Source organism: Carlito syrichta, unplaced genomic scaffold (genome assembly GCF_000164805.1).
Source record: "Carlito syrichta isolate Samal-C Ts95f unplaced genomic scaffold, Tarsius_syrichta-2.0.1 Scaffold315614, whole genome shotgun sequence".
Classification (NCBI taxonomy): Eukaryota; Metazoa; Chordata; class Mammalia; order Primates; family Tarsiidae; genus Carlito; species Carlito syrichta.
The window spans coordinates 250331-268740 of NW_007259710.1; the positions used below are offsets into that span (position 1 = coordinate 250331).

General features: G+C 52.3%; 1 protein-coding gene across 1 annotated transcript in view; it reads left to right on the forward strand.

The window, feature by feature from the left end:
* The first annotated feature begins 597 nt into the window (after positions 1-597).
* CRYBG2 (crystallin beta-gamma domain containing 2) overlaps positions 598-18410 on the forward strand; it is an 18824-nt gene continuing 1011 nt past the window's right edge. Inside the window, exons 1-17 of the mRNA XM_008073046.1 lie at positions 598-3150; positions 3597-3644; positions 3725-3837; positions 3992-4121; positions 5881-6020; positions 7476-7602; positions 7901-7936; positions 8275-8411; positions 8571-8697; positions 8967-9106; positions 9204-9330; positions 10159-10191; positions 10329-10441; positions 12559-12688; positions 14325-14464; positions 14843-14966; positions 17362-17520. Coding sequence (XP_008071237.1) covers positions 598-3150; positions 3597-3644; positions 3725-3837; positions 3992-4121; positions 5881-6020; positions 7476-7602; positions 7901-7936; positions 8275-8411; positions 8571-8697; positions 8967-9106; positions 9204-9330; positions 10159-10191; positions 10329-10441; positions 12559-12688; positions 14325-14464; positions 14843-14966; positions 17362-17520 — 4377 coding nt within the window. The remainder of the gene's footprint in view (positions 3151-3596; positions 3645-3724; positions 3838-3991; positions 4122-5880; positions 6021-7475; positions 7603-7900; positions 7937-8274; positions 8412-8570; positions 8698-8966; positions 9107-9203; positions 9331-10158; positions 10192-10328; positions 10442-12558; positions 12689-14324; positions 14465-14842; positions 14967-17361; positions 17521-18410) is intronic.

Genomic DNA, 18410 nt, shown 5'->3' on the forward strand with positions numbered 1-18410 from the left:
AAGATGAGGAATTGCCAAGATGCCCAGGCTGTTCTCAAATCCGTGGACTCAGGCAATTCCCTCACCTCAGCCTCCCAAAGTGCTGGGATTATAGGCTTGAGCCACTGCACCCAGCCTAACTTCTCTTTTAATGGTCAGGAACAAGGTTAGGACAAGGCTTGCCCAGTTTTTGGTTTTTTCAGTTTTCTTTCTAACTGTTGGCTCCTGGACCCAAGATGCCTCGGGCAAGTTCCAGCTTCCTCCATAGACCATCTTCCTTTTGCTAGATTCTCCCTCCCTCCAGTCTCAGGCTTCAGCTTCATCCTTTGAAGGACTCTGACATAAGGGATCAGCGGGTAGTGGGGAGAGGGGTGGATGAGAGGGGCGCTGATGAATCAAATCAGAACTGAGAGAATCATGCCCATTTTACAAATGAGAAAACAAAAGGTCAAGTGACTTGCCTGAGGTTACCCAGCCTGACTGTGGCAAGAGTAGCTATTTTGCACTTCAGGAAGCCACCTTCACCACCCTCTGACCCTCATCTCTCTTATTCCTGGCACCATCTGCAGGAGGCTGGACCACAGTGTGACAAGGATACCTCAGGACAGGTTACCCAACATGGAGGAGGCAGGTGGGCCCCCAGCCCGGGCCGAGGCCCGAGTGGTAAGTGCCACACTGACATGGCGGCATCGACCTCCTGCCCAGGAAGAGACCAGACACCGCTTTCACAAGGTGTCCTTGGTGTCAGGGGCCCGAATGGAAGCCCCCCGAGAAGAGATGTTTGAATCCAACCACCATCGAGAGGAAGTAAATGGCTTTACTACACGGGAAGAGGAGACTGTGAATTACACGGGCCCTCGGGATGGGGCTAGCTTCAAGAACTTCCAGAGTCATGGGCCCATCTTTTCCAGGAAGTACACACCAGCCCCCAAGGAGAAAAGGCCAGTGGGGAGGCTGAAGGAGGCTGTGGACCAGGGTGATGGCCGCCCCCAAGCTCCCAGGACTGAGCCACCAGGCATGGGAGCCATGGCCAGGGCTGAGCTCTTGGTGCCCCTGCCTGGGCCCCGTGAGCCAAGCCCCCACCCAGGTGTGGGTCTCACCAGCGGGAGCTCCCGGATCTGTGAGGAACGGCGGGTGACACGCACTGTGAGGACCACCACGGTGGTGGGAGGGCATGTAGACCGGCGGGTGAGCAGCTCTGTGACTGTGGGGCCAACGGTCTCGGGTGAGGCCCTGTCAAGGGGCCGCAACGTTGCCCGCACGGTGCGGGCAGTGGTGGTCAGCCCCAAGGCTGAGGGCTCGCCCAGTCGCAGCCAGGCCCTGGAGCTGCTAAGTAGCCTTGTGCCTGCTGAGCACAGCATACCTGCCAGCTGCCAGCCCAGGCCCACAGCTGTCGTACCAAGGAGCCTGGGTATGGGTGACACAGTGGGGACAGCCCTGGGGCAGCTGCCTGAGACCAGGACAGCAGAGCTAAAGGACAGCTCTGTCTTGGTCCCTGTAGGCATTCCAGCGGGTGCTCACCTGCCTCAGAACCAGGATGTCCCTGTGGCCAGCCCAGACCAAGACCAGAGCAGAGCCCCTGGTGTGGGGGCCTATGAGTTCCCAAAGGTGCAGAGAGCCTCCAGCCCCACTCAGCTCCCTCTCCAGACTTCTCAGAGTCAAGCACCAGTCCCTTCCTCTCCCAGACTCCAGACCCGTTCTCCCACCCTGGCCCCAGCCCAGCCCCCAGAGCAGTTGGTGGTGCCCACTCACCCCAGGACCCAGCTCACTCCCCATGTCCTGCCCCCCATAACAAGGGAAGGACTCACAGACCCCCCTCCTGCTACCACTCTGCCCATGGTGAGGAGCGAGCGTGTGACAGTCCCTGGACAAGCGCTTGCTCCATCTTCTACAAGAAGGAAGGCTGTCCCCAGCCCAGGAGGTCTTTCTGCTCCATCCTGCTCAAGGAATAAGTTTGTTCAGGACTCTGAAAATGTCCCTGTCGTCTACCTTACAAAGAACGAGGTAGTGCAAGGCCCTGGTGTTCCTGCTGACCCATCCCCTGCTCAGAGAGAGGTTTTGCAGGGTTCTGGTGCCCCTCCTGCCTCGTCCTCCAAATCAACCAAGGATGTCCAGGGCCCAGAAGGCAGCCCTAGCATCCAAAGAGAGGTTGTCCAGGGTATTGCAGGCAGCCTTGACCCATCCCTCACTAAGGAAGAGACTGTTCAAGGCCTAGCTGCTCCTGCTATCCTGCTCCCCAAACAGGATAAGCTTGTCCAGGACTCTCAAGGGAGCCTCGTCTCATCTCTCACTCAAAAAGAGGTTGCCCAGGGTCCTGGTGCTTCTGTTGCCCCATTTTCCACCCAGAAAGTGGTTGTCGAGAGTCCTGCTGTTCTCCCTACCCCACCTTCCTCCATGGACAAGGCATCTCCCAGCCCAGGAGGCACCCCTGCTCCAGTGCCAACAGGAGCAGAGGCCAGCATAGAGTCTCAGCTTGTCCCTAACCCCACCGAGGGCAAGACGTGGCCAGAGCCATCGGGGGAGGAGGATGAGGTGGCCCTGGCCGCTGACCTGGAGGTTTTCCTGGACACCCTGCGGAGCATGGAACCCCCTGAGATCCTCCGCACTCACCGGCTGCCTCGAGCTCCCCGCTCCTCCTACCTGGCCATGTACGCCACACTGCCTGCTATTGAGGAGGACCAGCCTGGGCCATGGGTGCTGGGACCCAGCCCCCAGGAGGTACCTACACTGGAAGAGAAGGAGGAGGAGGAAGAGGAGGAACCAGAGAACCCCTATCTAAGCGACGACGAGAAGCTCCAAAGGAGGCAGGAGAAAGCTGAGCCCAGCCCCTCCTGGGACCTTCGCCCTACCAGGCCAACCCAGGTCTCCTACTCTCCCTTGGAGATGATGAAGAAGCATGTAGCAAGCACCAAGGGCTCCCACCCAGAACTGGGACTGGAATTGCAGGCAGGCAGCAGGCCCACCTCCCGTCTTGGAGGCAGCCTTCTCTTTGGCAGTCTGGTGCCTGTCACCAAGGAGGCCTCCACCCTGGAACCACTGGGCACAAAACTATCTGCTCTGCCGCCCCATGGAGCACCGGGGCTCAGGAAGGTGCCAGGACAGTTGCCCTTGCTCTGCAGCGAAAGGCCACCACCAGAGAAGCCTGCACGTGCCCAGCACCCGGAGGAGTGGGTGAGTGAGGACTTAGGCGGGCAAGGGAGGTGCCTGGCCTCACCTGGGTCAGGGTTTGGGTGATGTGAGGAGAATGGTACTGGAAGTCAGAGTCTCTCGGAGCAGGAAGCTTGGGTCTGCAGTCTGGCTCAGTTGACCTGTGCAAGCCACATCTCTCTGGGCTTCAGTCTACCTATCTGAACAGCAGGAGGTTTCACTGTGGGTTCCAAAAGGCTTAGTGGCTCTGATGTCCCGGAAGCTGGGGAAGGAGAGTGATAGGTACCCAGCTCCTGGACAGGGCGATGAGGCCCCTGGGGGTTGGGAACAAGCGTGGCATCCTCTGCAAGTCAGCTTCTTGGGGATAGAGGCCAATAGGGAAGATGTAAGATCCTCAGAATGGCAGGTTGTGGGGAAGCAGTAAAGAGGTGACCCCATAAGACCTCTTATCACCCCCCCCCCCCCCTCAGAGCCCAGCCTTCAAAATCCAGGGCAAGCCGAACACCAGGCCTGGAAAGGTAGGATGCAGGACAGGTGGGTGGTGGCAGCAGCAGGGGCCTGGGGTCAGGGTCAGAGGACCCCTTCTGTGCCTCCTCAGGTGATCTTCTTCACGGAACCCGGCTGCCAGGGCGGCAGCAGAGAAATCTGGGAAGATACTGCTGATGCCTCAGGCTGGGCCCTCATAGCCTCCATCAGGGTGGTGCGAGGCTGGTGAGTGGGGAGTGCCTGGCAGGGGTCCTGGCTGCGAACCTAGGGTGGGGGCAGAGGGCAGTGAGAAGTACCTGGCAGAAACCCCATCGGCTACCCAGAGAGCCTGGGCACATTCTCCTCCCCACCTGTGACCCTGGGGTCTCTGTGCCCACAGCTGGGTGCTATATGAAAAGCCAGAGTTTCAGGGTCGGAAGTTGGTCCTGTCTGAAGGAGATGTGGAACTCAGAGCCCAGGGACTAACGTGGAGTACCCAAGGCATCGGTTCCCTGAGGAGGGCTGTCCGGGTAAGTGAGCTGGAGGAGGGAGACAGTCTCCAGTGCCTAGAGTTGGCATCTCTGGGAGAGATCATATGAGGTAGGGAGCGGAGGGGTCTTATTGTCAATTGGCCTATGGATTCCTGATTTTGGAGCCAGGTGGGGAATAAAGGGATTCTGGGGAGTATGCAGGTTGGCTTGGGGAGTCAGGGGCCAGGACACAGGGAGTCAGAGACCAAACCCCCGCTTGGGAAAGCAACCTGGGGAAGTTTGAGCTGGTGCTGGAGCAGGAAGAGGTGAGAGCAGCCGAGACAGGATGGGAATGGATGTGGGGGTTGCCTGCCACCCAGGGGCCGGCTCTCACATCCAAAGTCAAAACCGAGGTGCCATGCACGTTTGTTCATTCATTTGGTCACAGAGGCTTACTCATGTCTACTGTGTGCCAGGCATCAGGCAGTGAGGATATCTGCTCTCTGCCCTGTAGGACTTAGTTGAGCTAAGGCTATGAGGGCAGGGTTTGAAGCAGGGATGCCGTGAAACCAGAGTGGGGATGTGTAAACATCCTGGAGCTGCCAGGTAGAGGAAAGTCTAGGGATTCCGAAGGCAGAGGGACCAGGAAGGGCTGTGATTTCCAGCCAAGAGGCTCCCCTGATTTTTGAGCAGGGGGTGTGTGGTTTGAATGGTTAACCTTATCGTTTCATATTTGTAAAGTGAAAATAACAACACTGTTTTCACAGCACAGATGAACAAACTATCAAAATTAATTTTGACAAAACCATCATGACCACTAGGAAGATGGTTTGGGTTTTTAGGTTTGTTTGGTTTATGTTTTTAATGAAAGGACAAATAACTGAGTCCAGAGCTGTTGCAATCTTCCTGGTAAGAAGTGATGAGAGCTGATTAGCCTTTAACTAGGGCAGTGGCCCAGGAGGAGGGGGTAGAAGTTTTCAAAATCCCTCCAGAAGCACACAAATGTTTGTGGACAATTAATTGTGAGCTTCTGATCATTAATTCATTTTCATGTGGGAGGTAATGAACTACAAGGGAAAAACAAAGGCTTTGGATTCAGAAGGTCCTGGATTCATTTAATTCCCTCAGCACTGATTGGGTATCTATTGTGTGCCAAGAATGTGGGAGGTGCTGGATTGCAACAGTGAACAAATACTATACTGCTCTGCTACTTACAAGCTGTGTAACCTTGGGCAGCTTGCTTAACTTCACTGAACCTCACTTTCTTTATCTGTGAATGGAATAACACCCATTGGGGAGGACTAAATGAGATGGGGTGGGACACGACCATAGCATGGTGCCTTGCGCTCCGTGGCTGGTTTGAAAACATTTGATGAATGAGTGAATGAAAATGGTCCTGGTGAGGTAGAAAATGGTCCTGGAGAGGATCTGCTGCATCCTGGGAGGAGATGTGGGCAAAGCCAGTCTGGACAGAGGTAAGAACTGTACTTAAAGGAGGGGGGGTCAAAGTTGGACCTTAGGAAGTGGCTGTCCATCCAGCGAGGCTTTCCAGAAGCAAGGGCATAGTGCTTTGCAAGTTCTCTTGGGAACTTTGGGTTCAGGTCTCAAAGGTCCAACAAGGGACCAGCAAGAGCTTCCGTCTCAGGTGTGGCTGACTGGCTTTGCAGAGAACACACAGTCACTCTCCTGGTTTCTGGGTGGATGGCCACTGACATTTTCCCAGAAGCCCCCTGAATTCCTGGCTAGACAGACTTGGGGAAGCAGGGGAAGTCCCCAGTGGCGGCTGTTTCACTTCATTTCCCCCACTCTCCTTCTGCAGGACTACAGCACCCCAGAGATCAGCCTGTTCTCTGAGGAGGGCCTCAAGGGGGAGCCAGTGAAGCTAACCAAGGCCTTGAAGGATCCCCAGGGCCTGGAGAGGCCCCTCCAGGTGGCATCTGCCATTGTCTCTGCAGGACTGTGAGTCTTGTTTATTCTGGACTTTCTTCATTTAACATTCACTGTGCTGTGTCCTAGGATCACAGAGGTTACAGGACACAGTTTAGGCCTTCATTTTTTATCTATTTTATTATTTTTTTGAGCTGGAGTCTTACTCTGTTGTTCAGGCTGGAATGCAATGGCATGCTCACGGTCACTGCAGCCTCGACTTGCTGAGCTCAGGTGATCCTTCCAAGTAGCTGGAACCACAGGCATGTGCCACCACACTCAGTTAATTTTTTGAATTATTGTAGGGATGAGGTCTTGCCAAGTTGACCAGGCTGGTCTCAAACCCATGGGCTCAGGCAATCCTCTCACCCTGGCTTCCCAAAGTGCCGGGATTATAGGTGTGAACCACCGTGCCTGGCCAGTTTAGGCCTTCAAAAGTGCTCAGTCTACTGATGGGAACAGGAAAGTAAACAGACAATAGCAATCCAGAGTTCTGGGGTGGGGGAACTTGGTCTCTGCATGGAAAAGCATCAAGCCCAGCCGGGATCAGTCGCTCAGTCTGTAATCCCAGTGCTTTGGAAGGCTGAGGTGAGTGGAATGCCTGAGCCCGCGGGATCGAGACCCGCCTGGGCAACTTGGCGAGACAGCATCTCTATAATAAATCAAAAAATTAGCCGGGCGTGGTAGCACATTCCTGTAATTCCGGCTACTCAGAAGGCTGAGGCTGAAGGATAGCTGGAGCCCAGCAGGTCGAGGCTGCGGTGGCCGGGAGCGGCCACTGCACTCCAGTCTGGGCGACAGAGTGGGACTCCAACTCAAAAAAAAAAAAAAAAGAAAAGAAAAGCATCAAGCCCTGAGGACAGGGTGTGAAAGTCAGAGAAGACTTCCTGGATGAAGAGACACCTCAACTAGGATGAGTTGGCCAAGAATCTGAGCTCCATGAGGGCAGGAATTTTGTATGTTTTGTTCACTACTGTCTCTCTGATGCCTGAAACATCACAGAGTAGATGCCTATAAATATTTGTTAATTGAAGACACGGGGAAAAGAGTATATCTAGCAAATGGCACAGCACATGCAAAGGCCCTCTGGTGAGAGAGCTAAGCTTCAAAATGTCAGCCTAGCCTGTGTAAGTAGCAAGTGGGGAGATATGAGGCCCAAGAGGAAGGAAGGGGCCAGACCACAGAGCCTCTTTGTGTAGCTGGGTTTTATTGTGAGGCTGAGAGGGAACTTATGGGGTTTTAAAGCAGATATGTGTGCTAGAAAGAACTCTCCAGCTACTGTGTAAAATTACAGAGGGCAAAGCCAGAGGGAGAGAGACCATTGGAGTGGCTACTGCATAAAATTACAGAGGACTGAAATGTCTTCCAGAGTCTCCCTGACTACCCAGAAGCCTCCTCCTCCCCTCTCAACCTTTTCTCCCACCCACCAAATGTTTTCAAGGTGTTCCTTGCAGTCTAGGGTGCAGCGGCTTCTCTGCCTTCCCCCAGGTGGTTGCTGTATCCCAAACCGTTCTTTGAAGACATTCCCTACATCCTAGAGCCTGGAGTATACCCCACCTCAGAGGCATGGGGCACATCAGACCCCAGCGTGGGCTCCTTGAAGCCCACGAAATTGGTAAAGAGCGGGAAATACCCATAGGCCAAGTCTAGGCTCTGCCCCGGTCCTAAGCAGCGCATTCCTACAGTCTGTGGGAATGAGGGGGAGGGGTGAAGTTTAAAACAGCACCCCTTGGAGACTAGTCCCTGGGAGCTCCCGCCAGAAAGCGGGTGAGAGGGAAGGGAAGATTAGCCCAAGGGGTGGGGGAGAGGGAAGACATGGGCCTGGAGTCTCAAGATCAAGAAAATCGGAGGTCTCCAGCGCCATCTGTCTTCCCTGCCTCGGGGCTGGTATCTCAGCTCTGTCTCCTCTGCAGGGCTGCCCAAGCGTGGAGAAGCCAGGGGAGCCCAAGGTAAGAGTCTGGGCCTCAGGGTGAGAGGGCCTTTGGTGGTGGTGGGGAATATGTGCCTATCATGGCCTGGACTTGAAAACCAGAGAGGAGGGTACCGGGAGCCTGAAGCTGAGTCTGACAGGGTGGAACTTGATGGACTCACTGGGAACTGGCTTCTGATATGTAAGGAGTTCAGAGGTCAGAGTAGAGTTAGGTAAGAGGATGGAGTTCAGTGAGGGGGTGGGAAGGCTGGGGGTGCTGCTCTGGGCTGATGCTGGGAAGAGTCATTCCTGGGCTGGCAGAGTGGCTTTGGGTCCAGATGACTCCTCACCATCCTGTCTCGCCCCCTCTTCCCCCAGGCTGTGGTGTATGAGGCCCCAGGCTTTCAGGGCCGCAGCTGGGAAGTGAGCCGAGACATCTACAGCCTTCAGCAGCCAGAGGACAGCCAGAGCCCGCACCTGCCCTCTGTGGGGTCCCTGCGAGTTCTTGGGGGCTGGTGAGGACTCAGGATCCTTCCTTCTACCTTATCATCCCTACTGGCCTTACCCTTGGGGATGGGGAGTGACCTGGACTGGCTAGAAGTGAGGGCAGCTGTCTTACCCACCCATGGGTTTCCCCTGAGTGAATCTGCCTGTTCATCTCCCCTTTCCCTCAGCTGGGTGGGCTACGAGAAGGAAGGCTTCCGGGGCCACCAATATCTGCTGGAGGAGGGGGAATATCCTGACTGGTCACACTGGGGAGGCTATGATGAATTATTGACCTCTCTGCGGGTCATCCGGACGGTAAGCAAGGGCAACTGGGCCATTGCCTCTTTCTGGCCACAGCCTGACTTCTCCCAGTACAATCTGTGGAGGGAAGAATTTGAACCCCCTTGCCCTGTCCTTCCTAGAAGTATTCCCTGAGGTCTAGCCTATCTTCCCACTGCAGCTCTTCTCCGGACCTCACTGACAACCTCACCCCTAATTCTCGGGTGGGCTGCGACCTTGGGGTCTGGGCATTCCCAGGGGTCTCCATCTGTGGGCGGGAGAGATCTGACTGTCCTTGGGCCCAGGACTTTGGGGACCCAGTCGTGGTGCTGTTTGAGGCCATGGACTTCGAGGGCCACGGCGTGGAGGTGAGCGAGGCATTGCCGGACGTGGAGCTGGTGCAACACGGCCCCTGCACGCAGGCCATCCACGTGCTCAGTGGCGTGTGAGTAATCCCGGCCCGGGAGCTGGGCAGGCGGGAGGCGGTTCCAGGAGAGGGGCAGGCGTCGACCCCGCTGACCTTCTCCCTGCTTTTCCCGCAGGTGGGTGGCCTACCAGGAGGTGGGCTTCTCTGGGGAGCAGTACGTGCTGGAGAAGGGCGTGTACCGTAACTGCGACGACTGGGGCGCGGGCAACAGCGCCCTGGCCTCGCTGCAGCCGGTACTGCAGGTGCGTGCCCTCCGCGGGGGTCTGGGCCCGTGGGGGGGCGGGGCTTGGAGTCAGGGACGCGCCCTCTCGCTGAGGAGTTCGGGCTGGAGGATCTGGCCTCGGGCTCCGAGGGGGCGGGGCTCCTGGAAAGCGGTGAGGACGAGAGACTGCTAAGCCGCGGGGTGGGCAACGCTGAATCCAAGAGAAGCTGAGGCTGACCCGGTTCGGTGGCTCAGTCTGTAATCCCAGCACTTTGAGAAGCCAAGGCGAGTGGATTGCCGGAGCCCGCGGGTTCGAGACCAGCCAGGGCAAGTTGGTGAGACCTCTTCTCTACGACAAATCAAAAAATTAGCCGGGCGTGGTGGCGCGCCCCTGTAGTCCCGGCTACTTGGAAGGCTGAGGCGTAAGGATCGCCGGAGCACAGCAGGTCGACGCTGGGGTGACCTTTAGCATGCCACTGCCTAGGCGACAGAGTGAGATTCCAACTCAAAAAAAAAAAAAAAAAAAGCCGGGCTCGGTGGCTCAGCCTGTAATCCCGCGCCTTTGGGAGGTTGAGCTGAGTGGATTGCCTGAGCCCGCGGGTTCGAGACCCGCCTGGGCAGCGAGACCTCATCTCTACCATAAATCAAAAAATCAGCTGGGCGTGGTAGCGCGCCCCTGTAATTCCGGCTACTTGGAAGGCTGAGGCGGAAGGATCGCCGGAGCCCAGCAGGCGAGGCTGCGGTGGCCGGGAGCGGCCGCTGCACTCCAGTCCGGGCGACAGAGTGACTCCAACTCAAAAAAAAAAAAAAGCTGAGACTAGCTGCGGGCCCCCTCCTTAAATCTCGAAACTTTGGTCTCTCCCTTCAGGTCGGGGAGCACGAACTGCACTTTGTCTCAAAGGTAAGGTGGGGACTCCGCAGGGAGCTGATGGGAGCACTTCTCTCTCCTCATTTTTAAAGCTCCTCCCTTTTCTCCATTCTCTCTGTCCCATTCCATTGCCCTCCTTCACCTTCATTTCTTCCCAACTCTGCCTCCAGATTCAGCTCTTCTCCGCCCCTGACTTCCTGGGAGACCACATCTCCTTCGAGGATGACCAGGCCTCTCTGCCCCCTTCCTTCCGACCGCAGTCCTGCCGTGTCCATGGAGGCAGGTGAGGACATGGCGCGCGGGTTGAGGGGACGTTGTGCTAGGGAATGGGGGGCATTCACTCATCTCTAGATATATAGATACATATAGTTCAAAATAGTGTGTTTTAAGGACGTTTGAAATGTTTGTGTGTGTGTGTGGTTATGTTACCAACCAGATAAACAGGTTAATTTGTTTAATTTATTTTCACTTTTTAGGAATAATTTTCGTTTTTATTTAATTCAGTTTTTAGCTTACATTTTATTTTATTTTTTATTTTTTGTGAAGACAAAGTCTCACTAGACTCCTAGGCTGGAGTGCAGTGGCACGCTTACAGCTCACGGCAGCCTCCAACTCCTGGGCTCAAGCAGTCCCCCAGCCTCAGCCTCTGGAATAGCTGGGACTACAGGTATGCAACTCTATGTCTGGCTAATTTTTTGATTTTTTTGTAGAGACAAGGTCTCACTGTGTTGCCCAAGCTGGTCTTAAACTCCTGGGCTCAAGCAGTCTTCCCACTTCAGCCTCCCAAAGTGCTGGGATAACAGGTGTGAACCACTATGCTTGGCCTACATGAAATATTTATATGGCTCCTGTCTTAGAATGTGAGTCAGGTGCAATGGTTCGTGCCTATAATCCCAGCACTTTGGGAAGTCAAGCCACTTGAGGTCAGGGGTTCAAGACCATCCTGGGCAACATCTCTACAAATAAATAAAAAATAAATAAATAACAGAATTTTATTTTCTCACAGTTCTGGGATGTCCAAGAGCAAGATGCTGCCCAATTCAGGTCCCCAGCAAGGGCTCTCTTCCTGTCTTGCAGAAGGCCACCTTATCACTGTATTTTCACAAAATAGAGACACAGTATAAGCTCCTGTCTCTTCCTTATCTTATAAGGATGCTAATCCCATCATGGGGTCCCATCTAATCACCTCCCAAAGGCCCTACCTCTAAATACCATTACATTGAGGGTCAGAGCTTTAACATATTATTTTGGGGGGAGACCCAAACATTCAGTTTACAAAAGTTCCAAAGCCAATAGTTTTCATCTCTGTTTATGCTACCTTTTCCCATTCCCCCTTTTGTGTGTGTGTGTGTGTGTGTGTGTGTGTGTCTGGTGTATTTATTGTTTCTTTTTGAAGATATAAGCAAATAAGTACTCATATAAATGTACATATAACTATAGAAACCAAATATATTTTGTTTCTCTCCCATCCATTTTCTTATGCAAAAGAGAGCATGCTACAACTTGGTAAATATACTAAACACACACACACACACACACACACACACTGAATTGTACACTATAAAAGAGTGAATTTTTTTTTGAGTTGGAGTCTCACTCTTAGCCAGGCTGGAGTGCAGTGATATGCTGCTCATAGCCACCACAGCCTCGATCTGCTGGACTCAGGAGATCCTTCCACCTCAGCCTTCCAAGTAGCTGAAACTACAGGTGTGCGCCACCATCCCCAGCTAAGTTTTTGATTTATTGATTTATTGTCCAGGCTGGTCTCAAACCCATGGGCTCAGGCAATCCTCTCACTTCCACCTTCCAAAGTGCTGGAATTACAGGCATGAGCCACTGCACCTGGCTTAAAAGAGTGATTTTTTTATGGTATATGAATTATATCTCAATTGTTTAAAGGACGCATACTCTAAACATTTTTTGTCATTTAACTATTTGGAGGTCAGTTTAAGAGCTCTTTCTTATTCTTTTTAACTGCATTATACTCTACATTTTCATATTCAGCCAACACCTTATTGATGGCCATTTGAGCTGCTTCCATTCTGCTATTGCAAACAGTGCTATAATGACTAACCTCGTGCATGCGTTATTTCATGTTTTTGAAGTGTGTCCTTGGGATAGATTCCTAGATATGGGATTGCTGAGTAATTGCCCATGGAGTTTTGTTTAATATTGCCAAATTCTCCTCTATAGGAGCAGTATGATTCCATTCAGCCCTTTCTTCAGTCTGACCTTAGTCCCTGCTGCTGTAGTACCCATTCATTCTTTACCTCCCCTGGGCTAAGAAAACACGATCAGGTCTCTGTCCACTCTTGTATATCTCAGGGAAGCCTGGGCAGGCCAAGGACAGAGTGGGCTCAAATAGTCCCTCACATTGCCTTATTTCTTTTCCTTCCCCAGTTGGATCCTGTTTGATGAGAAGAACTTTCAGGGTGACCAGCACATTCTCTCTGAGGGCGAGTTCCCCACTCTGACGGCCATGGGTTGCCTAGCCTCCACGGTCCTGGGCTCTCTCCAGAAGGTGCCCCTGGTGAGTTTCCCTGTCCAATTCTTTTTTTTTTTATTTTTTTTTAAATTGTAGAGATGAGGTCTCACTAAGTTGCCCAGGCTGGTCTCGAAGTTGTCCACCCCAGCTCACCTCAGCCTCCCAAAGTGCTGGGATTATAGGCTTGAGCACTGTGCCCAGCCCTTTTTGGTTTTTTTTTTTTTTTGAGTAGGAGTCTCACTCTGTCACCCAGGCTGGAGTACAGTGGCACACTCACAGCCACTGCAGCCTCTACCTGCTGGGCTCAGGCGATCCTTCCACCTCGGCCTTCCAAGTAGCTGGAACCACGGGCATGAGCCACCATATCTGTCTAATTTTTTTATTTATCGTAGAGACAGGGTCTCGCCATGTTGCTCAGGCTGGTTTCAAACCCCTGAACTCAGGAAATTCTCTTGCCTCAGCCTCCCAAAGTGCTGAGATTACAGGCATGAGCCACTGTGCCTAGTCTTTCCTGTACAATTCTAGGCAGCCCCAGAGGCAGTGGTGCTACTGGTGGAGCCCTGAACACAGAGCCTCTTCTCATTGCCTCGTGGGCTGGTGTAGGGGTTGAATTCAGTCTTTTTCGGAATCAGCCCAAGACTCTGGGGCTGCAAAATCAGTCTAGTTAACTAGCTATTCATTGAGCACCTGCTGAGATAGGATGTGGGGACTCTGAAAGAAAGCCCTGCCTTTAATTAGGAGCTCATGGTCACGTGGACATAAAAAGATGACACGCAGATCCAGAAGTGGAGCAGGGACAGAGGGCCTAACACTCAGGGGTGGCTAGGGGCAGGACCAGCACTGCTGGTGTGAAATTCCACGCAGGAAGGGTTGACAGGATGAGTTAGGAAGATGGCTGTGCCGCAGATTGTGCAGACCAAAGGCAGCAGCACCTGATTGGAACAGCTGACATTTACTGAGCTCATAGCATGTGCCAGTTTTGTTTTAAAGGTTTCCCATGCTAAGACTTTAATCTTCACCATAAACCTAAGAGGTGTGTTACCGTCATTATCTCCCTTTTCCAGATGTGGAAACTGAGGCACAGGCTCCAGTTCACACAGCTGTTAACAGACAGAGCCAGGCCCTCCCCCAGGCAGCTGGCTTCGGGGTCCAAGCTCCTGACAACTGCGCGTTGGGCTCTGAAGACAGACTGATTCTGAAGCCCGGTTATAGCGCCCTGAGCAAGCAGTTTACCCTCTCTGGCCTCAGCTTCCCCTCCATTAAGTGGGGATAATAATAGCACCTGCCTTACAGGGTTGTTGAAGAGTTATAATGAGGTAAAGCACTTAGCACAGAACCCTGAGTGAATGAGAACTGCTATCATTGCCAGCACTGTTATTGTTATCGTGAGGATGAAAGGAGAAGGTAAAGATGAGCCCCAGGTTTCCAGCCTGGCTGTTGTTCTTAGAAGTGCCATGTACCAGAGGGGAGATTTGAGAGGGAATCAGGGCCCAGTCTGATACATTCTGTGTCCGAATCAGGGACACTCATCTGGCAGCATCCAGGAGTCGGTGGACCTGTAGGATGGAGCTCAGGAGGGAAGAAGGCCTGAAGTACAGATGTGGAAGTTGGGGTGTCTGGGACTGTGGGGCTGAGTCTAGGAGTCTTTGTTGCCTCACCCTCTTCTGTCCCCGGGTCCCAGCACTTTTCAGAGCCCTCCATTTTCCTGTATGGACTTGAGTGCTTCGAGGGGAAGGAGATTGAGCTCAGTGGGGAAGTGCGGAGCCTGCAAGCCGAGGGCTTCAACAACCACGTGCTGTCTGTGCGGATCCAGGGGGGCGTGTAAGTGTGTGGGAGGCATGGAATATGGGGGCTGCCAGCCAGAGGAGTAGTGGTGGGACCGCCCCCTCCCCTCTTCTGCCCCACTCCCCTCCAAGCCAGCAAGAAGGAAGGACTGCAGACTGAGAAGGGTCACTGGCTCTCAGGGCTTGGCCCAGCCTGGTGGGCCTCTCAGGACCCTACTCTGCCCTGCAAACCCAATTCTACTTCCCAGTCTCCATCTCCCCTCTGGGGACCCTAATCCCAGGCAGAGGAGGCTCTGCGTGAGAGAAGAGGAGGTGGAGAACATTCTGATGTCCGTGCCTCTTCCTCCGCCTGTCTGTCTATCTGTCTGTCTGTGTCTGTGTTCCCCGCTGTGTCTTTGGCACCTGATGGTCCCAGCTGGGTGCTATGTGAGCACAGTGACTTCCGGGGCCGCCAGTGGCTGGTGGGCAGTTGCGAGATCACCAATTGGCTGACCTACAGCGGCACCCAGAGGGTGGGCTCCCTCTATCCCATCAAGCAGGTGGGTGGTGTGTCTGAGTTGAGCGTGTCTGAGCGGGCCTGTCTGCGTGTGTGTCAGTGTATTTCCCAAACACAGCATCTGTGTACCTTTGTCACAATTTTGCCACATCGTTTTTCCTCTTGAGCCATTATCTACTTAATCTTTTTCTCTAAATCAATTCACTTTTTTGGTTTTTTGGGGGTTTTTTTTGAGTTGGAGTCTCACTCTGTTGCCCAGACTGGAGTGCAGTGGCCGCTCCTAGTCACCACAGCCTCGACCTGCTGTACTCCAGCGATCCTTCCGCCTCAGCCTTCCAAGTAGCTGGAACTACAGGCGCGTGCTACCACGCCCAGTTAATTTTTTTGTTTATTAATCAATATTTTTTATTATGGTTTTGTGGAGTACAGTTAAGGGTTAGGTGTACAATTATGTTTCATTCAGGCACCCTGTTGATAAGAGGTGTTTTCCCATCCCCAGACAGATATTTGCTACTGTTAATCCCATCCCCCTTAATTTTTTGATTTATTGTAGAGATGAGGTCTTGCCAAGTTGCCCAGGCGGGTCTCGAACCCGTGGGCTCAGACAATCCACTCACCTCAGCCTCCCAAGGCGCGGGATTACAGGCTGAGCCACCGATCCTGGCTATCAATTCACTTTTTTTCACTGTATTCTGTCCTAGGGAATAATATTCATAAAATCATGAGTTTGATGTGTACGCATGATTTTTCTTCCTAACAGTCATAATAAATACATGACTATTAAATTTTCAAAAAGAAGTTTGTCCACATAGGACTGAAAGTGATCTCACATACCACCCACTGGTATTAAGCACACCTCACCTGGGAAACATTGTCCATGCATGTGTTTCTGTGTGTCTGGATGTGGAGCTCATTTATGCACATGTGCATTACATAGTGGTAGGCCATGGAACGTGTGTGTGTGTATGTGTATGTGTGTGTGTGTATATGTGTGTGTGTGTGTGTGTGTGTGTGTGTGTGTGTGTGTGTGTGTGTGTGTATGATGTCATTTGTGTCCATGCCTCTGTGTGCTCTGGTGATGACCTCTGTCTGTTTTTATGTGTGTATCTGTGGGAACGTATTTATGGTTACTCAGGCTTGTACTCATGATACTGCTGAGAATGTGTGTGTCTTTGGATAAGGATATTTGTGTAGTCCCTGTATTTAAGACTCATCTAACATTGCTGAGAGAAATCTTGGAGATTATTTCTGCCTCCTCACATTTTACAAATAGGGAAATAAAAGCCCAGAAAAGTGGACAAGGGTTTGCTCTGCAATCTTGGGCAAATACTGTACCTCCTTGGACCTCTGTATCCTTATCTTTAAAATGGGAATAATGTGTGTCATGGGTTTGTTTTGAGGATTGAAGATAAATAGTGGCCGGGTGTGGTGACTCAAACCTGTAATCCCAGCACTTTGGGAGGCTAAGGCAAGAGGGTTGCCTGAGCCCAAGGGTTTGAGACCAGCTTAGGCAACTTAGCGAGACCTTGTCTCTACAATAAGTAATAATAAAAAAAATTAGCCAGGCATGGTAGTGCGCACCTTAGTTCGAGCTACTTGGAAGGCTGAGGCGGAAGGATCGCTTGAGCCCAGCAGGTTGAGGCTGCAATGGCCATGAGCAGTGTGTCACTACACTCCAGCCTGGGTGACAGAGTGAGATGCCAACTCAAAAGGAAAAAAAAGAAGATAAATAGTATATGTAAAACCCTTAGAATGAGTACTTAAGTGGGTAATCACTCAACAAACATTAGCTGTGATTTTTTTTTTAATTTTAAAGATGTGGGATACAATTCAGGGTTAGGTAGACAAATGTTCATTATCCAGATACCCTCATTGCTGTGATTATTGCTATTATTATTATTAATGTCACCACCATATAAGACCCCCAACTGATTTGTGGCAGAGCCAGGACTGATGTCTGACAATCCAGTGGCCACCCCACCAAGGGTCTCTTCAGCATGGTGTGCACATTTACATTCCTACACACATTTATCCTTGTAGCAGCCAGAAGTGCCTGGTGCAGAGCAGGCTGGGTGGATCCTTGCATTTGTTAGAAGGTGTGAACTTGTGTGGCAGTGTGTATCTGCATGTTTGTGTCTTCTGTGAACTTCTGTGTCATCATGTGAACCAGGGATGTATCTGTTATTTTTTTCCTCTGCACACATCTGTGGGTATTTCTAAGAACACAGAACTCATGCATGTATGTGTGTGTTATACGTGTGCCCTCCATGTATGTGTGTAAATAAGGGATGACTTAGAAGCGAGGCCAAGGAAAGTTTGGGGGCAGGAAGCAGGGCTTGGGAACCTGATCTGGAGCATCCAGAGCTGAGGGTATTGAGGGCCTAGGTTGGGACATCCCTACCTGGCACCCCTGACTCTTAGCCTCTCCTCACTACCAGCGACGGGCTTATTTCCGCCTCTGGAATGCAGCACTGGGGGGATTCCTGGCAGTGCCGGACCATGTGGAAGACATGAAGGCGGGCCGCGTGGTGGTGTCCGAGCCCCAGGCTGGAGGCAGCTGTGTCTGGTACTACGAGGATGGGCTGCTAAAGAACCAGGTACTGATGTAGAGGCTAGCACAGGGATACCCAGCCCCAGGCATCACAGGCCCAGCTTGGGGAGTCCCAGCCCTCTCAGGAACAGGATCTACCCTTGGGCCACAGACACAGAGAGATGCACACAGAAGCCAGGACCCTGGGGAGGTGGTGAATGCTGGCTGTGTGCTCCTGGACAAGTCATGCTCTTCCCTGGGCCTCAGTTTATAAAACAAGAGTGTTGAACCAGGTGCTTCTAGGGGACCTCCCAGCTCTGATATCCTGTGACAGAACTTGAATCCTATCAGTAAGGATAAATGAACTCCGCAGACATTTCCTGAGTGCCTACTATGTGCCAGGCCCTGTTCAAGGTGCTGGGGATACAGCAGGGAGAGAGAAATGACTCCTGCCCTCCTGAGGTTTATGTCCTAGTGGGGAGAGATGGACAGAAACAACTTACATGAGTAAAATATCTTAGTCTCTTAGATGATGGATGTTCAATAGAGGAGAGACAAATCAAGAAAGGAGAATAAGGGTTATCAGGTAACCCTGACAAGGGGAGCCTTTCCTGAGAAGGTGACATTTGGGAAGGAGGCAGCCATGCAGATGTCTGAGGGAAAAGCATTCCAGGCAGAGGGAACAGCAAATGCAAAGGCCCTGAGGTGGGACCATGCCTGGAGTTTTCTAGAACTTTCAAGGCTACCTGAATGAGGGGGAAGGAGCAGGAGGTGAAGTCAGCAAGGTTATGGGGAGTGCAGGTCTTTGTAAGCTGCTGAGAGGTTTTGGTTTTTACTTGGAACGAGAGGAAGGGCTGACTATGTGCTGGATGTTGTATCAAACCCTTCATACAAATGTCTCCTGTAATCCTTAGCCTAGAGCACTATGGGGCAAGTCTTTTTTTTTTTTTTTTTTTG